The 24,825-nt window shown below is 41.9% G+C and overlaps 1 protein-coding gene across 8 annotated transcripts in view; it reads left to right on the top strand.

The window, feature by feature from the left end:
* The window catches only part of add3a (adducin 3 (gamma) a), a 103,420-nt gene that overhangs the window by 58,344 nt on the left and 20,251 nt on the right, over window positions 1-24,825 (top strand). For 5 of the 8 annotated variants that reach the window (XM_063476620.1, XM_063476617.1, XM_063476616.1 and 2 more), the window contains exons 1-5: window positions 4,407-4,801; window positions 9,198-9,442; window positions 22,371-22,509; window positions 23,097-23,248; window positions 24,083-24,163. In XM_063476620.1, coding sequence (XP_063332690.1) covers window positions 9,248-9,442; window positions 22,371-22,509; window positions 23,097-23,248; window positions 24,083-24,163 — 567 coding nt within the window. In that variant the 5' untranslated portion in view covers window positions 4,407-4,801; window positions 9,198-9,247. Of the gene's footprint in view, window positions 1-4,406; window positions 4,802-9,197; window positions 9,443-22,370; window positions 22,510-23,096; window positions 23,249-24,082; window positions 24,164-24,825 lie in introns of those variants that run through there. The other 3 variants (XM_063476614.1, XM_063476615.1, XM_063476613.1) reach the window with 1 other exon arrangement.

Here is a 24,825-nt window from a genome sequence, read left to right as displayed (position 1 = left end):
GGTTTTAACAATTTGAACAAGTGTGTTCAGTTTAAGTCTGGTTTAAATCTCAGGTGGAAATTCAAAGGAGAGCAGACAGGTAATCCTCGCTGAAAGGTAATCTGTATATGGATTTGTTAAACTTCGTCACTGAGACAATGTTTGTTCACATATGAAGGTAGATTTGAGAGCGAGAATGAGAGAGAGGAAAAAACAAAAAAAACAACCTTTGTAGAGGTGTAGAGTTGGATCACGTTAACAATCCATTAAAATTTGGCTTGCATCCACCAAGATCCACAGAGTCATCTTAATCATTTATTGACCGAAATTTGACAAAAGGCCTTGAGAAAACCCTCTGGTGTGTATTGTTAACAGTTTATGAATGTACAACTTGTATTGAATGACAATAAAAGGATTTGTCTTCTTCTAATGGAAAAGGGGCTGTGGGGAATGAAACATGGGGATTCCTTCATAAAATGTCTTATCGTTAAAACTGTCCATAAAATTCAACTTTCTTTTGTAAATGTTGTCAATACAAACAAATGATACTGATATATGGGTATTCTAAATATCACAATATAGTTTGCATTTAAATATCATGTCACATTTGAGCTCTGGCGCTCTCATTCAAGTTGACCCCAAAATGCATTATATCTTTAAAGAAAACTCCTCCTTGCTTTCGCAATGCTGCTTGCATAACGTATACTTATTAGGATTTTTGTTTAAATCCTATTTTCCCGTGGACCTTATAGTCGGGTACAACCAATGCGCCGGATGTTGCTCACTGGCCATACCGTGCCCAGGTCTGACCTATCTCATAGTCTCCACTGTTGTTGAAAAGATGGAATGAAAGATAAGCTGTTGACGCCATTTATGCTTGTGCTGGTGCAATTAGTGTTCATTATTATGTGGTGTTTTCCCACTGTTTTATATGCAGTGCCAGCCAATGGAAACAAAACACTGGGACTTGTTTCCCTCATGAATCCCCACGTTTTTGTGGTCAGGTTCTCTCTTTTTTTCTTTTTTTTCTTCCTCTTTTTCTTTTTCCCGAAGAAAAAGAAAACTTATTTTTCTACTTCTTTGTTCATTCCCTTGTGACCTAAAGTAGTCGGAAATACGCAGGAAGAATCAAGGGTCCTGAACAGGCCAATCACAATTGTTGCGGGCTGCGTCAGCACGGCGTGTACTTGCATTTCTAGGGTGGTGCAAATCAAGTTACGGTGTAGGATTTCAGACAGGTGTGCGACTATGACGTACGTATGATGGTAGATTTCCTGGTAAAGGGTAATTTCCCAGTGAAAATAATGTATTGCACATGTCACCTTTGGTTTTAAATTCAATAACTTGCTAAGATGCTTGGAATGTATTACAGTCTTACTCACACGTATTATTAACTTGTATACATTTAGCACATTAAAATTCTTGCCTGGGTTCTTTATTAAGCACATTTATTTGTTGTGCAACCTAAACGAGCACCACATTTTCACCACTTTGTGGTGTTGTAGGCAAAAATTGTGCTTTAAAATGAAGTCGGGTGTAAAATCAAGAGGAAATTCTGATGTCACAAAATAACTTTTATCAAAGCCCTGCATTATCTTGTGGCAATTTTCCAGCTGTGAGATATCAAGTGGGTGTGGCTTGGCATCTGTTGCAGCAGTGTTATCACCATTACTCTAGCAGGAACCTAAACAAAAACTCCATATCATCTAAGCCATCAGGCGATCACAACGAATGTGTACTATAGCCCTTTGTTACTTTAGGGCTCTCATGAAGGAAACTTCATGACACTTTGCGCAATGTGTGAGTTTTGTTATGATAGTGACACACTTTTGCAGGACTCAACTGGTACTTGACATGCCATTACTGTACCTTGCAACTTGTGCTGCTTTGTTGAAAGTTGATAGGGAATGAAAATGGTTATGATGCTTAACAAATGAATGTTATCATTCGTTTATATTAATTGGCTAACAACATGTTAAGTGTAGTGACTTGTAGATTAAGACTGTCTCAGTGTTTCCACGTGTAATCCCAGAATGATGATGTGAAGATCAGGGCTCTGTGGGGGCCATGCCATCTGTTGCAGAAGGTCTTGTTCTTATCTTGAGGATGTGTCCTTATGACCCTGCTGTGTGCTTTGGATCACTGTTGTACTTCTGAATGACAACTTCCTGAAAGTGTTGTTGAAAGATCACAGTCTAAATATCTAAAGTGCCTAGAACTATTTCAGTTTCTGTATATTATTCATATTTTAGGATTTTAGCTTCAAATGCATGTCTTCATTTAACCATACCTGATGTTGAGTCTCTCAGCTTATCTGCATCATCACTATGTACATTCTTACAAGGTTAAATCCAGAGTAAGTGTGTGTGTAAAGCATCCATACGTAAATTTGCATTTGATGTGAAGTGTTGATCTTTTAAAAGCAAACATTAGAATGAATGACCTCGCTGACAAGTTGTTGACATCTTGGTTGCCTGGATTGTTTGTTTGTCTTCTGCATGGATGGCTTGTGAATTGGACTGTATTCAACTATTGCAAGAGGAAATGTGTGCCATGTGTTTCTCTGGTGGTTAAGTCATCTGTGGCTTAGCTTATTCGCCACTGGGGGGTTGAGTTTGTGGTCTGTGTTTTGCAGTTGTACAGCTTTAGTTTATTTCCTGCTTTGATTGTTTAACAGGTACAGAGCCGGGAGATGCTCCTTCAGCTGGAGACTGTGCTAATGTTCCCACTGTATAGCCTGTTAACATGTACCGAAAGGCAACATTTGTCTGTTTTCTTTTCCCTTTAAGACACACCTGTTTATCATTCTGCTAATCACTTTTCATCCAAATGCTTAGCAGTTGTTTTAAGGCCAGATTTTTCTATCGACAGCAGTTAACTTTCAGCAACCACCCACCAACTCATTCAGTCTCCAACTGGTCTCTAGGCTTGTGTGATTGGAGTCTATTACAGAGTCTGCAAGATGTCTGACATTGCTAATATGACAATAATGTAGTGAAGAGTCAGTGAATTCGTAAAAAGTGTATGGGTGTATTGTGAACTTCCTTTTGCATTCTCACACAGCACCCACTTTAAAACTCGAAACACACTATCTGGTGTTGTGTACAACCTGTTACAGTCTCCTAACCTGATTTTTGTCACATTGTTTGGCGTTCATGCATGAAAACAGCTTTGGTGATAAAGAGAGACGGAAAACCAGAGGACACATTTTTCATATTCCTCACCAGCATAGAGTGAAGAAAGAGAAAATGCTTTGAGTGCTTTTGAGCAAGTTTAGGGAGTGTAGAAATACAAGATGTCGTCATGGCTTCAAAAATGGCTTTAAAGATACAATTAACAGCAACAAGTATGAGGAAAAATGTAAAGGCGAAATGAGTAGGGCCTTAAGCTAGACACAGACTTGCGGAGAGCTGTCATGTGACAGATGTATTGACAGACGGATGACTGAATTATGGCATTAAATGATACTTTTTAACAATGTTCTTTTGTAAGGCTGTTGGTATTTGATTTTATCAGAGGGCCAGATAGCATTGATTCAATGGGGCAGAAGCGACAGTGAAAGCCGAGCAGTTTCTGCTGCAGCAGGTTGTGCGGCTGCAGTTATACTGCTTCCAGCCAAACTAATAAACACTGACCTTTAGTACAGTCGCCCAGCGAGGGGGGAAGGACAGCAGTGGGTGTGAATGAGAGACATAAAAAGAAAGCGAGCAAGAGCGGATAGTGGAATGTGAGGGATGTGAATGGATCAAAGGAAAAAAAAGAGAGGAAGAAAAAGGCTAGACTAGATGGAGTGAGAGAGGGAGAAGGCAGTGGAGGAGGGGAGGTGTGATTAGTGTGTGAGCCTGAGCTCTGATTGGTCAAAAAGCCTGTATGTATGCCTTTGCCTGATTCTGTGTGTGTGTGTGTGTGTGTGTGTGTGTGTGTGTGTGTGTGTGTGTGTGTGTGTGTGTGTGTGTGTGTGTGTGTGTGTGTGTGTGTGTGTGTGTGTGTGTGTGTGTGTGTGTGTGTGTGTGTGTGTGTGTGTACGGTTTCGTACTATCCTGGTGGGGACCAAAATCTGACTTTTACTATCCTGGTGGGGACTTTCTGCACCGTGGGGACCAAAATCCAGGTCCCCTCGGGGTTGAAAGCAATTTTCACACTCAAAATGCGGTTTTACTGTCAGGGTTACAATTAGGTTATGGTTAGGTTTAGGGTAAGGGTTAGGGTTAGGCATTCATTTTTAATGGTTAGGGTTAGGGTAAGGGGCTAGGGAAAGCATTATGTCAATGGGATGTCCCCACGAGGATAGCAAACCAGACATGTGTGTGTGTGTGTGTGTGTGTGTGTGTGTGTGTGTGTTTTTAGCCAGTAGGCGGGGGATTAAGCTTGCATCACGTGGTCGCTTTAGCTTCTTTTCCACACAAACACACGCCCTCATTCACTGAGGGCACACACATACACAGATCCTCTCACATACACACTCACAGCTGTTGATACTTCTCTATCTGATGAACGCTGGAGCAGCCAAGACGGGGAGACTGTAAGAATCTGGGAGAATCTGCTGTCTGCTGGCAGCTTCACCGAGGAGCATTTATATGGAAAATCTGCAGGGACGCGTGGACAGACGGGTTTTCTGATCGCCGCCTGGCTCGCAGTTTCTCTTATTCGTATCCCGCTCTTTCTCTCTCGTCTCTCCCGGCTTCTTTCTGGGACTCACTGGTGGAATTTGTGCACGGGCACCAAGTAGCAGTGAAAAACAGAGACATGTGTTTTGCCTCAGCTGCCTACTACTACTCCCCATTCTCTCCCATTCACTGACCAAGTAGGAAATAAACACAAGGTTGGTTGTGCTTGCATTATATTTGTGTGTCGGCTGCTTGTGTCAGTACACCTGTTTGCATATTTTGTATGTATTCCCTCTGTCTTATGGACTGATATGTTTTAGTTTCATTCATCTGACTTGTGATCTGTTTTCTGCTCCCACTAGAACTGGGGGCATGACTCCAAAGGTTACTATCCAAAAAAACGATTGGCAATTTTAGGGGAATTCCATGTTAGTGTGGCTGCCAGGGCACTCAGGCATATATATACCTCTGCACTGTAAACACGTCTGGCAATAATAGTGCACTGAGTGTGAGCACCAGAGAAGATTAGCTCTGTGAAGGAAGACACCAGGGAGTATTTTAGAATCCGTATGGATGAAGTATAGAGAGAAACATATTAGTCTGAATATATTTGCAAGTTAAAATGCATTCACAGTCACTAGTAGTTGCTCCAAATCAAGATTTCATACGAAACCATCAGCTTAAACTGATAGCCAGGCATTGCCCTGTGTCGTGGGTAACGCTTGCTGCTGGCACAGTGATGGATTCAAGAGGAGCTTTCCTCATCTCATAGCAAAGCCGCTGGAGGATCATGTAAGCTGCTGAGCTTTTGGCTCAAACCTTGTCCTTCAGTTTCACTGCTAGAGCTCTCACACAGGCGTGTTTGGACAGGGAACGCACCTACTTGTCTCTGTGTGTTTGGGTGTGTGCATTAGCAAAGTTTACGCTACAGGTCACTGTGTGTGTGTGTGTGTATGTTCGCGCTGCTTTTTGCAGCACTCGGGGATATAATTAGCGGCGCACAGATTCTTTCCTGGTATTGTTGTTATTAGGGTTGTAACACAACCCAAAAGGCAGTTTGTCTATTTTTAGAGGTGGCAGAGATGTAGGCAGGCTTGCTTTTGAAGTCCATCTGCCCCAGCACGATAAAGACAGTAGCTGCATGCATGTGTGTGAGTGGAGAGCCCGGGCAGTGTCACTCGGCATTTTAGGGAGTTTCTGTGACTACATATGTTTACTCATGGCTTTTTGCTTTGCTCCTGCCTTTCTAGTAAGTTTGCATATTGTATACGACAAAACATCAGAGTGAGATGGATAAAAGTGAAGCAGAGCAGAGTTATAGGACTGGAGAGAGGTCTGTGTAGGCTTCTAGATTAGCTGATTGTCATCGGATGAAGATGGAGAGTTATAACTTGTCTCAGGCACTTGCTCTCCATTTCCAAATGTCAGAAGTATTAGTGTGTAATGGATGAGTCCTCTGTCTTAGAGATAAACATTGAATTCCACTAATGGAGGCTGTCCACAGAACCAATTCAAATACAAGGAAGTGGTCAGTTCAACCTTAGTGAAAAGTCACAAACATGTACGCATCCTTAATTGTCCTTTTTTTCCCGATGTTTTTTCTCGTCTATCTCTTCTCTGCAGCAAATATTTTCATACTACACATAAATAAGCTTTTACATTAGGATGCAACTAACTGTAAAGAGTTGCTTTGATGTATTTTGGCCAGATAAGATATTTCAAGTCATTCTTCTGGGTTTTAGCACTTTAAGTTACTTTGTCACTTTATACATGAAATAACTTATTAAATACAGTTGTATTGTACAGTTGTGTTTTTTTTATGCCTGACCTCTTATTCTTACCTGATAGTTAAGGCCAAGCTCAATTTTAACTCGCTGCATTTGTTATCTAACTAACTAAAGTCACATTGAGCATTCGTTGGTTCGTAGCAGTGATTCGTGGCATGGGAACTTTTTCATGGACAGCTTACCCTCAGATGAAGACATGTTGTCTGTTGGTGCTTCTAAGCGTGCGGATGGAGGAAAAAGAGGAAGGGTCACTAAAGGTCTAGAGGTGAGAGGTTGTGCTCACCTCGGGTGCTGCGGTCACAGTCTAGTGCACATCAGTAAACACAGCCCACCTCATTTATCAGCCACAGAATTGTGAAGTTTACATCAACTGCAATAACAGCGTTATCACACAATGCCACACTTTAATGGGCATTGCCTTTGTAAATTCCAGTCTTTCACTGAACAAAGCTCAGTATAAACTGGCATCTTCAGTGGGCTGCATTCAAAAAGTGTAAGCATCTGTCATCGAGCATGAAATTAAGATTATAAATGTTGCTGGTATAATGTGAGGATCGGGTTTCATTCTTACTCGGATTAATTATGCGTTCTCTCAAATGCGCGCACACACACAACCACCACCACCCCCACTGCTCCAAAAACGTCGATTCCTCTGGATCTGAACAGACTGAGATGATTCGAGATGAGGACAATGATCTATTGACAGAGACTGGGGGAGGTGGGGGTGGGGTGGTGGAAGTTCATGCTGGGGACTGCTGAAGTTGTGACAGAGCAGGGATGGGGTGGTGTATTCATGCGTGTGAGTGTGAGTGGGGGGGTGGGGGAGTCGTTTTATTTTGGTGAAACTACTGCTGTTGCATTCAGCCATGCAGGGATTCCAGTCAGCAAACTTTATGCGTGAGCTTCTACTGTCAATCACACCTTCGTTAAATGCATTTCTTATTTATACGTCTGTCAAGTTTCTCCCACGTGGTATTCCTCAGAATAACTCCAGCAGAAGATATAGGAAAAGCTGTGGATATAAAGCACGAAACAGGACAGCACAGCAAATGAATCTTTATACAAGTCTTTATATTAAAGTCCTGCTCTCAAAACCTTTTGTCTTGGGCCTTTGTTGATCAGGCCTGTGTACAGTTGTTCAGTAAGCAAAACAGTGCGGGTAGGAGGATGAATTCAATATCATGTTACATAACTCTGTGCTGCCCAGCTGCCTTCAGTTATAGAGGATTTTACTTTTTGGGAGGCTTTTATTTGTTTTCATAGTATAAATCACAGCCATGGCAGGGAGATCAGGCAGACAAAGAGTGGTTTCCTGAGTTCCCAGTGGATTCTTAGAGTTAAATACATATAGGAAATACTGATGTTTAATGGATATTTGAGTAAACACACAAATTGAGTGTTTTTTATGTCAGCCTAGAGGTTTAGGCTTCTTCCTGAAGAGAGCGGGGAAAAACCATAAATAAAGGCTCTCAGTCACACTCCAATGTGAGTGATGAGTAAGGAAAATATTGGTTAATTTGTCATCCATGTGTGAGGAGTTCGTTAAACTTTGTTTTGTGTGCGTCTCTCATCTAATCTCAACCACAGTTTTAATTGGCGTTTGACCTGAATGAGTGGCTTAGTGGCGTGTGTCAATCCAAATCACCGCTCAAACCCTGCTGTTTCTTATAGTATTAAGCTAAGATGACAACGCTGAAGTTGAAATGCAGGAGGACTCGGTGCTGGCACAGGAACCTATACATTTTAATTCTGGTGCTGTCAGATGACTACTGGATTTTAAAAAAGAAAAAAAAAAACTTGGGATCTATTTCCTAAACTTTTTTTTTTTTTTTTTTTTTGCTGTCATTCCTCTGTTGTCCAAGCCAAGACACCATCTGGTAGCGATCCCATAAGCTCCGCCTCTTCATGATACACCAGCATCTTACCCTTTGGCACTGTAACTGCAGCTGCGTATGCTGACAAGGGCTCCTGGAAGATGCAGTGTGTGTTTATTTATTTTTAAATCTCTGCTTGCATTTTGTTTTTTAATCTTTTGTATTAGTATTTTTGTTTTGACTTTATTGGCTTTGGCTCTTGGCCTGAAAGCAAAGCGCTGAAGTCATTTTCTATTGTTGCATTTACCAATTCCTGCATCCTGCAAAATGCTTGTCATGCCAGTTGACCTGAGAATGAACAGTGGGAGTAAACCACCTCAGCAGTCAAGGTCTTGGATGTCAAAACAAAATTCCTCCCGCCCCCGTTTGTATGGTTTGTTAGTTGATCTGTCAGTGTGACCTAACCAAGACCTACATGTAGTTGTGACTCAGCAAGTGAATGATATGAACTTCAGGATAGAACTTTTATTTCCATCAAACCAAAGAGTATCACCTCTATGGTATAGAGATAACAGGGACTTCCTTTTCCTGTTTATGATACAGCGTGCCTCTGTGTTTTTTCATCTGATAAAAGAGAGGTGGTAGGCATGCCATTTTCTTACTCATCATTGGTCTCATTTATGCTACGTGCCTTTAGCTAATTTTAAACATGACTGTTTGTTGGCATTCAACTAACTTTCATTGAAAAATATTCATGTTTAAGAGCGACAAAAGTATAAATCCTGTGATCGATACATGGCACATTTCGGCTTTTGCATTTTTCCTTACAGGCTAATCTTGCATGCTACACCTTTTCCTGGTATATTACCACTCTTCATTTTATGTGCATAAAAACCACAAACACCCTGAACAAATATTCTTTTAAGGTAAATGTTAAACTCTCCTTGCTTGCCTTTTTTTAAAATTACATGATACGTGTCATGTAAGATGTCAACCTTTCTGCTTTTCAGGTGACAGTCAGAGTGGCAGCCATAGAGCAAGCAAGTGAGGTGAAACAGGCATGAGTGCGGACAGCCATCAGGGGGTGGTGACCACCCCTCCTCCGCCTGGTGGAGGTACTAAGGAGCGCTACTTCGACCGGGTCAACGTGAATGATCCGGAGTACATCAGGGCCAGGAACATGTCTCCCGACCTCCGACAGGACTTCAACGTTTTGGAGCAGAAGAAACGTGTCACACAGATACTACAGAGCCCCGTAAGTTAAGAGAAAAACACATTTCGTTTCTTTTTAAACACGTAAATGTTAATGTTAGTGACCCCTTAGTGCAAATTTAGAGACTGAGCAAACATTTTTTAACACGTTAAGTTTTTAAAGACATCACTAGTGTACGTTTGCCTACTGGGGGATACTGCCTAGATGGATAGACAGAGCTTATTAATCCCACTCCGAGGAAGTGTATATGTTAAAACACAAAAGATATGTCACAGAGTTCTTTTGTATGTACAAAAAGTGCAGTGTGACTAATAATAGATACACTGAATATTTTTTTTTTATTAGGTATTTATCTTATGTAGGGTATTGTAGTGTGCAGCCTCCACTGTCTCATACAGGTGATAGATGGTGTTGTCCGTGAAGGTTATTAGCTCGGGTAACATCCTTCTCTCACACATAACCTCTGTGGAGTCGAGGAAACAGAGCCGGCCTTATTCACCAGTTTATTGAGTCGTTTCTGGTCCTGCTTCATGTTGCCACCTACTCGGCAGACAACTAGATAAAAGATTGCAGAAGCCATAGCTGTGTCGTAAAGGACCTGCACACCCCAGAAGACCTCAGCCTGCACAGAAGATGGAGCCAACATTGGCCCTTCTTGTACAGAGCTTGAGTGTTTTCCAAGCAGTTCAACTGTATCAACCAACACCTTAAGTGGCTGAATCCTCCTTTTACCCAGTGCAGGGCAAATGTGGTAAGCAGCCCATTGATGGATATTTTTTGAAACGGATAATACATTTCGGGTTGCTAACTTGCTGATGGGCCTGATTATGGAGCATCATGGTTACAAACAATGTTTGTAGTCGTGGAAGCTTTAAGCTGCAGGATTGGAGAATCTACTGACTGGCAAAAAAGCCTCTCTTTGTGGGATTTATATGCCCTGCTTATATCTGCATTGTTCTTTATATTCCAGGTTTTCAGATTTCTTGAATGCACTGGCTATTAGTCTCCAGCTATAAACATGAAAGTAGATGTCAGCCTATTCATATTTCTGTGCCCCCTGATAAATGAGCTGTCTGTTTTACCTGTTTGGTGCTTGCTGGAACGTCCTCTTGCCTCCCACAACTGTGAACAAGATAAACAGATGTATTAAATGTCTAATACTTTGCCAAAAAAGAGTAATGTTTTTTTCCTCCAATTTAATGGAGAACTTGTTTAAGCAAAGCAAAGGTTTCACCTCACTGACTAAACGTTTGTGTAATCGGTTCCCTTTTTTCTCCTTTGTGTCAGTTATTATTCCCTAATCAAGGGGTTTCAAAATAAGTTACAGCAGTGAATGCATCACATGTGCTTGTGCGTTCATGCTTGCCTTGGTATTATGACACTGGCCAAAGAATCACAGCAGTCAGCAGCTGGCTTTGCTCAAGCTTTAATATAACCACAAGCTGCCACACCCTCTTTCAAACTTACCGTTGAATCTCTTCAAGTGCCCTCCCACTAAGAGCACTCATGTTAGGTCAGGTTTTTTTAAAGTAAACAACTCATTGACACAAATTTTAGCAAAGACAACTAATGTTATCTGATTTGCTTTCCCTGGAGGTCTGAATTCTTAAGAGTTACTGTTTTATAGTGCAGTTAGATGTTTGAGCCTCCTGGCAATCGCACACTCGATTTTTATTTTTATTTTATTATTTTAAATAATCGTTCATTGTTCTGGAAAGGTAAAGCACCGTGATATCTTATCTGTGCTGTATTTTATTGTTGGCGCCAACTTCAAAATGTAGGGTGAAGATTGTGCAACACAAGGAAGCATTCAAAAAGTTCAGAATCACAGAGAAAGGTCGTCTTTTTTTAGCTCTATTTTGCACGCATATATTGTTTTGTGCATTTTTGAGCATAAAATTTGTATGCAAAAATATCCCAACCATCCTTATTGAGAAAACGCAAGTTCTTGTAAAGACAACACACTGTTGTCCTATCTTGCTATTTGTATTGTGCCCTTTGAACAGTTGCATCACTCTGTGTGGAGATTTTACAACAGGGCCTTTCAGCCTGCACACTGGCGTTATTTACTTTGTGATATTGACTCAAGGCCGGTCTTTAGCTGAAATGTTTCACACTGTTTACGATGGGACGCAGGTGCAAGGTGTGTACATGTGTCAGTATGCATTTGTACTTGGGATTACTTTAAAGTAACAAATACACTTATTAAAGAGTCAGCAGGCACAGACAAATGATAAGGCTGGGGACAGGATAAAGTTAGACATTACACATGCAATGAATGATGCAGATGCAAAACAACCTTCTAGAGAAGGAGAGTGATTGTGTACAATCCAGGAAGTGTCTTACCAAGCTGTTACTACCCAACACTGGGTAGTAACAGCTTGGTGGTTTGACCTGTACTTTTTTTTTTTTTTTTTTTTTAAGCTTTAAATTTGATCTACATTCTGCACATGCTCAGAGTGGTTTTCTTGGCATGCTGTATTTTGTGCCAGATGTCTGGAAGGGCAGCATTGCTGCTCCTGATTCAGGTTTCCACTTGATCCTCTGCTGGTATCGTGTGTGTCAGAGAGAGAGCGGGAGTACCGCAAGTAAGCTGTAGGAGAGAAAATGACTGTCTACTTAAAACGGGGCACTTAAATGCAGACAGTTTGCTGCAGGGCATTCTTGATCCAGAGCCGGATGGCTCAGGCCTTTTTGTGGTATGTCTCTGACTTCACTGCTGATACAGCAGCACTGATTTAGATTACTGAATTAATGGCAGAGGAGGTCAGTGAGAGAGCTGCCTGTCATTATAACACCAGTGCAAGGCAAAACTAAACTTTCCAAACTAAACTAACTAACATTTGTATTTTCAACATGTCTATAAATGCTTGATTATAATTTTCAGCTATTTTTCTCATGTGGACATTTTTACACCAAATACTTTTTGGTATCAATCTTGAAAAGACATATTTTTTCCACTTGTAATAATTTTTATTATTTAACATCTGAACATCGCAGGTTACCCTTCACTATTATTTGCAATTGCATCTAACTGTGTGTGTATGTACTTGTAGCTTTGCCTGTGTGCTACAGTGATATGTCTGTACGGTATTCCTGCTTTATGCGGTTTTGAATTTGAGCCAAACAGCTTTCAGTCAGCAGTGACAGGTGGCTCCCTTTGGCTTGTATAGTGTTTGCAGCCCGTACATGAAGACAGTTAGTCTCAGTACTTCTTTATTCATATTCAGCTGTAACAACAATAAGAAGTGTGTGTGTGTGTGTGTGTGGCACCAGCTGGACACAGGCTTATCTCCATTTCTGTCTTCCTTCTTTCTCAGTTTGCACTTTTTCATTTAACTACAGCAACCAGCTGTATATACCTTTTTTCTTTTTTTGCTTTCCTCATTTCTCTTTCCATTTTTCTTTCTCTATTTGTTTTCATTCCAGTGTTATGGGTCTAGTGGCTGCTCCAGATTGCATGTTTGTATTGCTCCAATGGCAGGTTGTATTTAAAGCTGGACGAATATAGACTAGGCAGGTCTGAATCAACTCAGCTGACTTGATCCACTTGCCTCATTCATTCAGCTGTGTTTACATTTAAAGTCTAAAGTCAAACCTTGAGCTGTTCAGCCTATCCAGTTATCTACTGTAGAGCTACAACTGTGATTTTTGCTTGTGTGCGACAATGACGGGCATACCAGCAGTGTGACAAAACGGAGATGGCTGAAAAATGACTCGTCCTGGTGATGTGATGACGTGATATTTAAAGCACTTAAAGAGAGACACTGCCAGGTTTCGCCAGTAGCCTTAAGATAAACAGTAGAACATGTTTTTCCGCTATAGAACTTCTTGTTATTGTGTGTGTCAATCATCTGAAGAGGGAATTGAAAAGGAAGATCTTTCTACTGTTTTTTTGATGATTTACGTAGAGTGTTTTCTGTGACATGCAATGATTAGAATTTGCCCCGAGGTGGCCTTTGAGGTGCCTTGGGGTGGTTTTTCTGTTGTGTATGTTTGCAAGGAGGATTTTGATTTTGGCTGCAAATCCACGCTTCATTTTGTCATGGTAGTAAAGCCTCTGTGTTTCCCTCTAACTGCTGAGAACTAGGTTGGCGTGACTTGATTTGCCACTGTTGGTCCAAAAGGTTAAAATGCCATCAGAATTATGAGATTAAATCAGACCAAATTGAATTGGAGTTGCGCCTTCACACGCTGCTTCTGTTTTCATCGTCATCGCCCGTCTTGTTCTCTCTTGTATTAATACTTTCCCCTCTCCTTTCATCTTCCCCCCACTTCTCCACTTCTCTCCATCTTGTGGCACAGACTGTTCATCACCTGCAGAAATGATTTACTGATGCCAAGTGGTAAATTTACTCAGCCGTATTTGCACTTGTCCTGTGGTTTGCAGAGGAAGTGCAATCCCCCTGCATGCACTTTCCAGAAAACACAAGTGGATAATTTATGGTGCTTTAGGTTCTGCTGAGAACCCCCTCGTGTGAAGCAAATGTCATGCCTGCTCTCTATTATGTTTTTTCCCCTTTTTTTTGTTGTAGTCCTGAAGGTCTCATTTGATAGAACATTAGTGGCTGAACTCACTCCAGAGACTCTTTTAAAAACCACCGCCTTTCCTCTCAGAGCCAGATCTTGGCGGCTGTGTTTCAGTTTGGCATTTCACAAGATCTTTTAGGTCTTGAGCTTAGCAAAACTTCCAGCCGTGAAGCAGCGCCCTCAGGATTACAGAGCAACACGCTGAAGTGTTACATCCACTTTGTGTAACCTCAAAAAGAGAGAAAAAATCCACTGGGTGTAATCAAGTTTCTCCATATGGCAGCTTAAATCAATATGTATTTTTTTTATTTAGAATCAAAGATAGAAATGCTCTAGTCAGCATCCAAATTACTATGAAATAGTTGCATGATACTATTTAAAACTAGAGATGCACCACTAATAGTGACCTTATGAAGCTAAATAAAACTGGACGTATACTAAAAGATTCCAGTTCTATAGTTATATTCTTCAGCTATACTAGAGTAGCTTTGCATGATTCAACTCTTAGTCCATCCGCTGTCTAAACCGAGCTGTTTTGGCTCCATTCTCTTTAAGGACACCTTCTTTTTAACCCAGCTGGCTTCTGATTGGCTGCCCCTTGTAAACATAGGATTGGACTGCTGTGTTCAGAGCCAGAGACTATGCAAAACCTGTTTGCTCTAAATGTTCGGTTCCAAACTGAAGACCGAGCTTTGGTTTTCAAATAAATTTGTGAAAATTTGGTTGTATGGCCTTTAAATAAAGTTTCTTGGAATAAAGTTGGTCTAGAACGTCTTTATGTGAACATTACTGCAAGGGGTTTGATATTGTGTGGCGTTGTACTTTCAGGTGAGTGATGATGTGCTCCAGGATATGTTCTGAGATGGCAGTTTTATGTATTATGAAAGAAGCTGGATTGGGTACAGAAATTGTTATCAGCAGATCTTTTTAATGCACAGAGGATTAAAAAAGACACTCAAACACTATTCATAGTTGTTTTCATACATCGATAAACCACCTTGTTAGATTGCAGTCACTATAATGCATTTCCTCTTCCCAATGTTTATTTCGCTGTCTGCCAAGTGTATCATCCAAGAAGAAAGTAAGGGGTTTATGCCGAGTATGTGAGAGAGATGTTGCTGCCGTTGCTGTTGGGGATAAATTTTGCTGGTGCAGGCTCAGAGGTTAGATGAGGAGGAATCAATAGCATTGGTAAGCTTGCAGGCAGGCAGCTGTATGCTTTGTAACACTGTCACGTTGGTGGCTTGAAGGAACAGCATTGTGCTGACATAACTGTAGAGGCTATGTCTGAAATTACAGGCCTCACCTGGCCTGTGCTTTTCTTTTCTTTTTTCTTTTTTTTAAGATAGATGCAGTTTATTGCCAGCAACCCTGAAATTGCAGGTCATTGTGTTCCTTCAGTTTGGCTGTAATGCAAGGCTTTTTATTTTTTCAAGGTGAACGTAAACCTAACCTGTGACGGGAAATGATCCAAAGGACAGTGTTTGTGGTTAATAGAAGACACTACACTACTTGAAACTTAATGTTGATCTTTTAAAGTTTGCACTGTGTCTGATTCAAGCTATTTGAAGCCTTGTTCGCGATGTGAATCCAAGCAATAACCTGTTTCGTATTGCACTCAGTTAAACTGTGTTGCAATGACTCATAGCAAACTGTAATTTTACATGAAGACATGAGCGCGCGTGTGTGTGTGTGTGTGTGTGTGTGTGTGTGTGTGTGTGTGTGTGTGTGTGAGGTAATGGTGAAACTATCGGGAGCAACACGGATTTCTTTGAGCACAAGCACAGACGTGCAAGGTCGACTTTGCTCCAACGCACTCATTAAAAAGTCCCGTCTGTCTTTTCCACAGGATGACATCAACGGTTTAATCGTCACCTGCATCTGCAACACCAGTTTTAACAGAAACTGTGGAATAACACCAAAAATATCTTTCTCTACTAGTCTAATCACACAAGACCACACAAGGTCCTATTTAAAGAAAGGGGAAAAAAAACATCCCATAAGAACATGGTTCAGTCACTCAGCTGAAATATGTGCATGAAAATGTTTGTTGTTCAACAAATGGGAAAAAGCACGATATCGGCCAACTGTCTTCGACTAATATAAAATAAATGCTAAATTAACATAACATAGACTGGATTCTAAAGATCTGAAACTCCATTTTTTTCCTACAGATACTCACTGTTTGATTTTTATTTATTTTTTTTATATCAGAATCAGAATCAGAAAGGGTTTTATTGCCAAATGTTGAGCAGGTTTACAACATTAGGAAATTGCTGCGGTACTTAGTGCAAACATACTGTTATAGGGGACACTGAAGTACCAGGGCATCCATACGCGGCACAATCTTGGATTCGCATATTCACCACCCTCAGGCTTTTACCCTTCCACTGAGAAACTGGCCGAGCTCCAGCCCTCATGTCGACTTAACATTCTCAGGAGCGCTGCAGTTCAATTTTGAAAGATTGGCTGTTGGCATTTTGGAGCAGCCATGAGAACACCACCTCATTTCTCTGATTGGATCATTTTGTTTTGTTTTTCCTCCAGTAAGTGGAGAGACTTGATTAGCCTGGTTGTCTGTTGGTGAGTTTGCTGAACCAATATAATCTTATTTTTTCTTAGGCTCACCTGACTCCCACCCCCCACATGTCAAGGTTGTCAAGGCGGACGCTGTATTTAACCCTGGAGAACCCATGGGGTCAGAGCCGACCCCATTGGTTTTCTAGGGAAACCATGGGGTCAAATTTGACCCCATGGGTTCTCCAGGGTTAAAAGATGAGCAGGTAGAGCACTGTGGCTAAAAGGGACACTTGACATGTGACGGTCATTTAGTTGTTGTGGAGATGTGGAGGTTTTGCTGAATATTAATGATACGATCCACTTTTGGTCCCTGGATTATTCTGTGGGAATCTAATCCCTGCTGTCATAATCTTCTTGGGAATGGCGAAACATAAATTGTAGAGCAGATGCCTGTGTGTGCGTGTGTGTTGCTATGCCCATGTGTTTTCTGCCACTTGATTGGCACTAATGTTTGCCATTTGAATCCATGTACTGAACAGGTAATTGTGCTTGTGTTGTAAATCTAAAGCAACACAAGAACCATGACTGAACCATGTTCTTTTGGGATGACGTTTTTCTTTTAACAATGAATAGCGTGTGGTTCTGTGGTTTCTTTGTGGTTCCACTAAGCTCTATGTAGCTTTTCAGCTTGTTGTTGTTTTTTTGTTTTCTGGGTCTGCAACTCTCTCACGTCTCTCTTGTTTCACCTTGCTCATTGCCTTGGTCTACATTGCTGAACATGGTGGCGCATTCAGCTACTGAAGAGTCACACGGAAACTGGTCGACAAATTAAAGGAAAAACCGAAGTCCTTAACTCCTACAGTGTGTTGATCTAGCAGCTCTGTCATGAGAGGCATTTTGCTGGAATGTTTTGGGTCGGTCTGTCCCTTTAGAGGAAAATCATGTTCCTGGAAATCATTGCAGTGTTGGAATGATCAACTTTACTCTTTGAAAGAACTGTATCCTGTTAGAAGTGGTCTCAAGGGACATGGATGGATTTGATGATCAAGAAATGATGCCAATCGTATTCTCTGCCTTTAAGCTGTGTTTGCAGTGAAATGTTGACCAGGGATCACAGAACGTGAATTATATTCTGTGACTTTAAGTGACTACAGGAGAAATGACCACCGGCAACCCAAAGCGGGCTGGAGATGAGATAAACTTTACTCAACTTCCAGGCAAGTGATGGAACCAACTATCAATGAGAGCGCAGGAAACAGCTGATTAATAAATGACCTGGTAATAAATATGTTAGAGTGTTACCTAGGCAACTGGAGACAAGTGACTAGCCGTCAGCTGCAAAATGGAATGAGTGAATTCCAAGGTGGAAGAATATTTATAGTCAATAGAGTTAAACTCTGTAGCTTTTTTGATTGCACTTGATACTTCTTTCCCTTTCATTTGTTATGCATCTTGTATCCTTCAGCACTTAGTGAGAAAAGATCAGAAATGCAGTATACTGGACTTATTATCAGCGTAGTGTCCAGGCCCATGTGCTAAGTGTTTAAATAGCTAAATGTTAGCCACTTCTAAAGAACGGTAGAATGTCAGTGTCAAAGGTTTAACTGTACCAAATGATGGGATTTCTGCTCATGTTATGTCATCAGTTTCACGAGAACAACTAGTGACAAGCTCGCAGTTTGAGATTAGAGAGAACTTTTAGGCACAGACTGAACTTTCTAGTTGAGTCGGGAACACAGATTTTGCCGCAGTGATACGTTTCTGAGCCATGGCTCTAATTTACTGTAGGTTTAGTACTGCGACTCTAATGTCAGTCTGATTGCACAACAGTCTCCGAAGCACTGACACCCAGAACAACAGCAACTTAAAACAAAGAAGACCCACCACTGTCAGACATCCGCAGCAGACCAGTTGCCCCAGCAACCTCACCACCAGGGATGGAGGAATGTCTGGCTGTAGTTCAGAACCAGCAGTGTCCTGACGCGGGGGGTTGATCCACATTTAACGAAAAAACATTCGCATACCACTAATGGACTCATCCCAGTGTGGTGACTGAAGGGGAAAAAAGGAAGTTAAGTGTCAGTGATGTTTTTGTGCACTAATGCAGCTCCACTGGGAGTGTGTGGACTGTTGCATAAGTACTGAAATAAAGGTATCAATATTGGATGTTTTCCTACTGGAGGCTTCATTGCTTGGAAAAAGGGTTTGTGGATTCATTAAACTTTCTTGCGGTGCTCTTTTCTTTCCAGAGATTTCCATCACTGGTGTTAAGTTTCAATCAGGACTTTAAAGAGGCTTCATAGTGTTTTTGTTATTGTCAGTGATGACGGGAAGTTCAATTGGAGACAAAACTAAAGATTTTAATGATTTACCTGATACACGGAAATGTAAAGGTGTATGATGAAAACAACTAATTGATCTGGACAGATGTGTTTAGAAGAGACTCAGTGTTAAATGACACATACACACTAAGAATGAATAGAAGTCAGTAAAGATGTGTCAAACATTTCTGATCTTTTGGTTTTAAAATAAGTTACTGCATAAGTTATTTATGCTAATCATACATGCTAACAGTATCTGTGATTTGATAATCACTTAGCTTTAACTTGATGGTATATCAGTAACAACTTGCCTTTAATTTGCAATTACCTACCTACAATACCTCATTGATGAGGCTATTTGGATGACCAAGGTCTATTAGGAAAAGGTAGAAACTGGGGTCAGCGGGGGAGCTGGCCCCAGGAAGGGGTCACTTGCCCCTCCCTTTCTTCCCTCCCCATCTCCAGCTGCCTCCCTCTTCCCGCTCCACCACAATCACCCACACATGCAGGGCCTTGGGGTAGGGGTGTGTCACCAGGGTGCAGAGGAGGCATCCCCCCCCTCTGTCCCCTTCTGGCTGCCTCTGCCTCAATTTTATCCCACAACTTAGACATTCACATTACTCACACTCTCATAACACATACATATAGGATCTTGGGGGTGGGCTCACAACACGGACTCCAAATTACCATCAGGGTGTACACCTCACCCCTGGCGTCGTTGCCCACCTCTCAATTTTAAATACACGTAGACATTGAGGGCTATCAGGAGGGGCTATGCGCTTACCTGCTGCTCTCTGGCAGGTAGCTCCATGCCCTCCTGGGTTTTAATTGCACCTTAGAACACATATACATCAACACTACATATGAGCGGGTAGAGGGAGGTTTGGAGTCTTCTCACACCCCCGGTCTCTGCGGCCTGCTGGAGCGGGGGGGCTAGGAGGAGGAGTTGGCCGTCCGACTGGGGTCTGGTGTGTGGGGCCTCCCTGCTGCTGCGGAGTCGGGGCAGTCTGCTTCTCCCCACTGCAGGGAAAAGGGTAACACCACCTGGGTCTGGGTGCAGTTTCCCCCTCCAGGGGCAAGGGTACCTAGACCCGGTTCTTAGAGTACGCTTGGGGAGTGTGATTGTGTGTACAGCGTCTCTTTATGTCTGTCTCCACGTTGGTTGAGTGTGGAGTAATTGCCTATGAGAGCATGAGGGTGGGAGTGGATGTTTGTATTTGAGTGTGCCTGTATGTCTGTGTCTATATGTCAGGTTGGGTATCAGACGCCACCTCTCTGGGGAAATCTCAGGCCCTCCAAGGTTTGGAGGCCTATCTCCCCCCACCACTTCCCCTGCCGGTGGCAGACGCCCTCAGACATCGATGCGTTGGTGGTTCTTTGTGTCCGGGGGTGGGCGTCCGGGTACACACCGGCTCACTCCTTGGTGGCTGCTTATCGGGGCCTGGAACCTGGGGCTCGCTCGGGCCACTTCGGGGGTGGGGTGCCCTCGGCCTCTTGGCCTGGGGCTCGGTCACTCAGGCACAGCTGGCTGCCGGCGGAGCTCACGGGCACGTCACTGCAACCCCCCCTGGCTTCTGCTCCGCGGCTGCTGAGTGACCCCTCATCTGGGACTCTCCTCAGCTCTTTCTGGGACAGTGGCGCGGCTGCCCCTCTGTTGGTCTTCCTTGGTCTCTTGTGTTCTGGGGGCCTCTGGATGTCTGGAGTTTTGATTTCCTCCATACCTGCTTCATGCCCTGGAGGATGGGACTGTGGCCCCCCACACCCTCTAGCAGATCATTACATTAAGGAACCTTTTAAATACAAGCGCGCTCATGCTCACAGGTGTACACACAGGTGATCACACACACAAACTACACCCTTTTTGGCTCCTACCTCAAAGCACACTGTGCGCTGTCGATCTTACGTGCTGCACAATAATGTTTAATATTAAGTATTTAGTGTTATATTCCCATATATCATTGTGATGTTGTTTATTCTATTACTCTCGTTTTCTTCTGCTTGTTTTCTTTTTTTCTTTCTCAAAAGGTGATCCAGGTGATCGATATATGTATTTTTTGTCTGCTTATTTTGTTGGTTTTTGTTTTTTGCCCTTTATCCCCGTCCCTCTTCTCCGCTGTTTTTTTTTTTTTTGTTTTGTCTTGTTTTTTCCCCCCTCTTTCTTTCTCCCTTTTCTTTTCCCCTGTCCCGTATCTAGCAAGTAAAAAAAATAAAAAATAAAAAAATAAAATAAACAATAAAAGGTAAATCAAATGGACCATTACGGCAAGGCTGGGATGGTCCATTTGGTAAAGTAAATCCGTTGGGCATCTTTCTTCGCCTTTAGACAATAATTCTGATGGCAAAAGAACCAAACGGGACAGGTTTAAAAAAAAAAAAAAAAAAAAAAAAAAAAAAAAAAAAAAGGAAAAGGTAGAAACAAAAGTTGAAACCAAAACAAACTAAAACAGAAAATATATTCTTGCTGATCAAATCAAATATCTCAAACTCAGACTGTCGGACTTTACCTTTCGTCAGCATGTGCTGCATAAGAACATCACATGTGTGTTTGAATGCCGAAACCCGCATGTACTGGTCACAGCTTTAGTAACGTCAGCAGGTAGAGAGGTGAGAAAGCCCCCGGGGGAGGTTAAAAACCTCACAAATGTTATCTGGAGATACAGATGGGTTTATTACTTCATTACTTTTATCTACACAGTCTAGCTGAATATTACCTGCAGTTTTAAACACCATCATATTTCAAACTCTAACATCTACAAGAAGATTTATGACTCTGTCTGAAGTTTTGATTTATGAGCATTGTGAGAAAAATGCTTTACCCAGTACTCTGTATTATGTCACTCAATCAGCTGTGCGTTTATGGGGTCTGCATAAGAGCTTGTTAGCATATACTGTATCGTGTCTGTGGACTCAGCAGATGACTGTAGTCTGGACAAGAGGATTAGCTACAAACTAACTCTCTCCCAGTTACACCAAGCAGCCAATCAAAGCACAAGCAGTGAGCTAACCAGACGAGCAACCTTTCTGGAGCTTGTTGTGTATCTAGCCAATCTGGGCCCAGCTTCGTAGAGCGCTCTTAGGATGATTCAGATTGGCACCCAAATAGGATGTCTAATCTGTGATTAGCACGTCTCCCACGATCTTCCTGTCTTTACTCGCATTCTTCCTGTCTCTTTGAATGTTCCCACATCTTTTTGCTCTTTTATCTCTCTGTCACTACTAATCCACTCCTTTCTCCTCCCTCCTATCTTCATCTGTCTCGCCATAGTCTTAGTTTTCTTTGTGATATTGCCTCACTTTGAGATTAATACACCTGAAGGTCCAGTTTCAGTCAAATGGTGTGTGTGTGTGTGTGTCTCCCAGTTAAGCTGCATAACCCCTGATTAAAGCCTCGTTTTCATATATGGAATCAAAATATATATTTAAAAAAAAAAAACAAGGTTTGTTAATGTGCTAAAAGTCACAATGTGAAGATTAACCGGTAAATCCTTTTTACTGTTGCTTTTCTTAATTTGAGGGTTAGATTTGTAGTTCTTGACACATTACTTTCTCAGTTGGCTCGTGTCCCCTCTCAACCTTTTGTCTTTCCCTATCTTTCTCAGGCTTTCAAGGAGGAATTGGAGAGCCTGATCCAAGAGCAGCAACGGAAGGGGAACAACCCCACTGGCCTGCTGGCCCTCAGACAGATCGCAGACTTCTTTATGGCCAGCACAGTTGCCGGTTTCAACACTTCCCCCCTCAGTAAGTGGTCACTGTGCTCGTTACCCCAGACAACCAGACACTAACACATGCCATCCGCGCCCAGGGTGCAATAACTTTGAACTGCACTGAAAAACAAAAGCACAGCCTCAATATTGGAATATAGGAGTTCTATACACAAACATGAGCTTTGTGTGCTTAAGGGCATAAATACTCTTAGACAACCCAGCCCCAGACTCCGGAAAAGCCGTGCATATTTCCATGGGTTTTGATCCTTTGCGATTTCTGTCCAAGAGTCCCATATGTGAAGTCAAAGCCGTGGAATGCACAACTAATGCTAAATTAGACGTCAGAAACTTTGTAGCCTTTTGATTTAGCTTATTGTTAAAATTTTATAATAAAAGACAACAAAAGGCATTAAAGGTCTGAGTGCTGCTTGCATCACCCCACTGTGTAAATTAGGATTCTCATGTAGAGTCAGATACACCATTAGATACAAATCCAGATGCTAGCTACAGATGTCTGGTCCTGAATGGTTGTCACTGATATTAATACCACCTGATCCGCAATCTGCATTTTTAACATTCCTGCTCCCCCTCTCCCTCCTCTCATCGTCCATGATTATTTAGGCCTTGGGATGGTCACTCCCATCAACGACTTGTATGGAGTGGAATCCACCACGATGGTGAAAGGCGAGAAGCTGACACGTTGTAAACTGGCCAGCCTCTACAGACTGGTGGACCTGTTCAGCTGGGCACACTTCGCCAACTCCTACATCACAGTAAGACACTACTCCAAAAGCACAGATGTACTGGAAATTTCCTATTATCTATCTAGTTCATAAAGTTTACCGTCTCCTGTACTATTTCCCGGTCCAAAGTCTCCCTTACTATTTCTGGGTACAAACATTGAGGGTCTGTTTGCAGAGAAAGCTTTTATTGTCATTTCAAGGGTGTTTCAGTCTAACAGTAATTGTCTCGAGGTTACAAAAACATCTTTAATATCAGAACTTAAATACCTGGCTTGTCATTCACCACAAAGATTATTGTAACCTTTGACTTTCTACAGAAAACTGATACTACAGTTCAAAAACTGTCCACACAGACTTTCGTAATATCCTCTACTATTCTATGCCATTGTTTAAATGCTATATATTGCACTATTCTTTTTTATTTAAGTGCCGTGCAAAATTCCCAAGAAAGTGTAGTAGTGATGACTTTACAATGCCTCAATGCATTTTGCAATAATTTCTTTGTTACCACATCAGCTGATGGCTCAGCTGACACACTTCTAGACATACAAATGGCTGTCTCATATAAGGCACGCTATCTGAGCCACTTTAGACTCCCCATAGTGGTTGGACCACGGCAAACCACTCTGCAGTCCACTTCCACCCAAGTTCCTCCATTTCATGCTGTATCTGACTCCCTGTTGCCCACAGAAATGTACAGGGAGGTTGCTGGCATGCATGTTTTAATTGCAGATATGACTGTTTAGTCCATATTTCAACTCTTCCTTAATTCTTTGTTATTCTAACTAAATCCTGACTTGGATCTGGTTAATTTTTTTTCTAACTAAAAGTAACCTTTAGTCCTCAATCTGTGTTTTCTCCTAGGGCCGAGTCAGTAAAGAGCAAGACCACATCCTCATCATCCCCAGAGGACTCTCATTTGCTGAGGCATCTGCTTCAAACCTGGTAAGAAACACGATCCACTATGGTCTCATCCAAACACAGTTTCTTAACTACAAGCTCTGCCTGCTAATTTAATTTCTTGCTACAAATAAAATGCATCGTAAATGTCTGCGTCAGCATCCTTCTCTGTGTAACTGTGCCAGCATTACATTGGATGGTAATGGCTTTGCATTTGCTTTACTCAACTAGTGCTCTCCCATTTGGCTTAATCAGCCATTTACTTCCTTCACTCTGAAGAGGAAAGTACCAGATGAACTTTTTTTCCAGTGGTTTTTGGTCTTCTCTGTGCACGAGATCCCACCGTCTCTCTCTGACTGTCCCTTTTGTGTACGTGCTTATCATGTTCTGTGTCACCGGCACCTCTCATGTTGACATTAGCCGCTCTGTTTCTCTGTCAGCGAACACTGTAGGTGGTTCAGTCTGTCTGTCTCCCCAGTTTCAGCTCTGCTCGGCATACCACGGCGCTAAATGTGCAATAATGTGTATAACAGTTCATTGGCAACCTCGTTACCTCCCTCTGTACATCTCAGCTCCCTCTAATTCACTTTCTATTTCGGTTTGTCTCTGTTTTGTTTTTCTCTTTCTGTTGCTCTTGTCTCATCAACATGTCTCATCCTGATTGTCTGACTTACTTCTGTTTATTTCTGCTTTTTCCATTTGACAAT

The sequence above is a fragment of the Pelmatolapia mariae genome, linkage group LG6 (assembly GCF_036321145.2).
Source record: "Pelmatolapia mariae isolate MD_Pm_ZW linkage group LG6, Pm_UMD_F_2, whole genome shotgun sequence".
Lineage (NCBI taxonomy): Eukaryota > Metazoa > Chordata > Actinopteri > Cichliformes > Cichlidae > Pelmatolapia > Pelmatolapia mariae.
The sequence above is the reverse complement of the archived record's forward strand: the minus strand, read 5'-3'. Positions and strand labels throughout refer to the sequence as shown.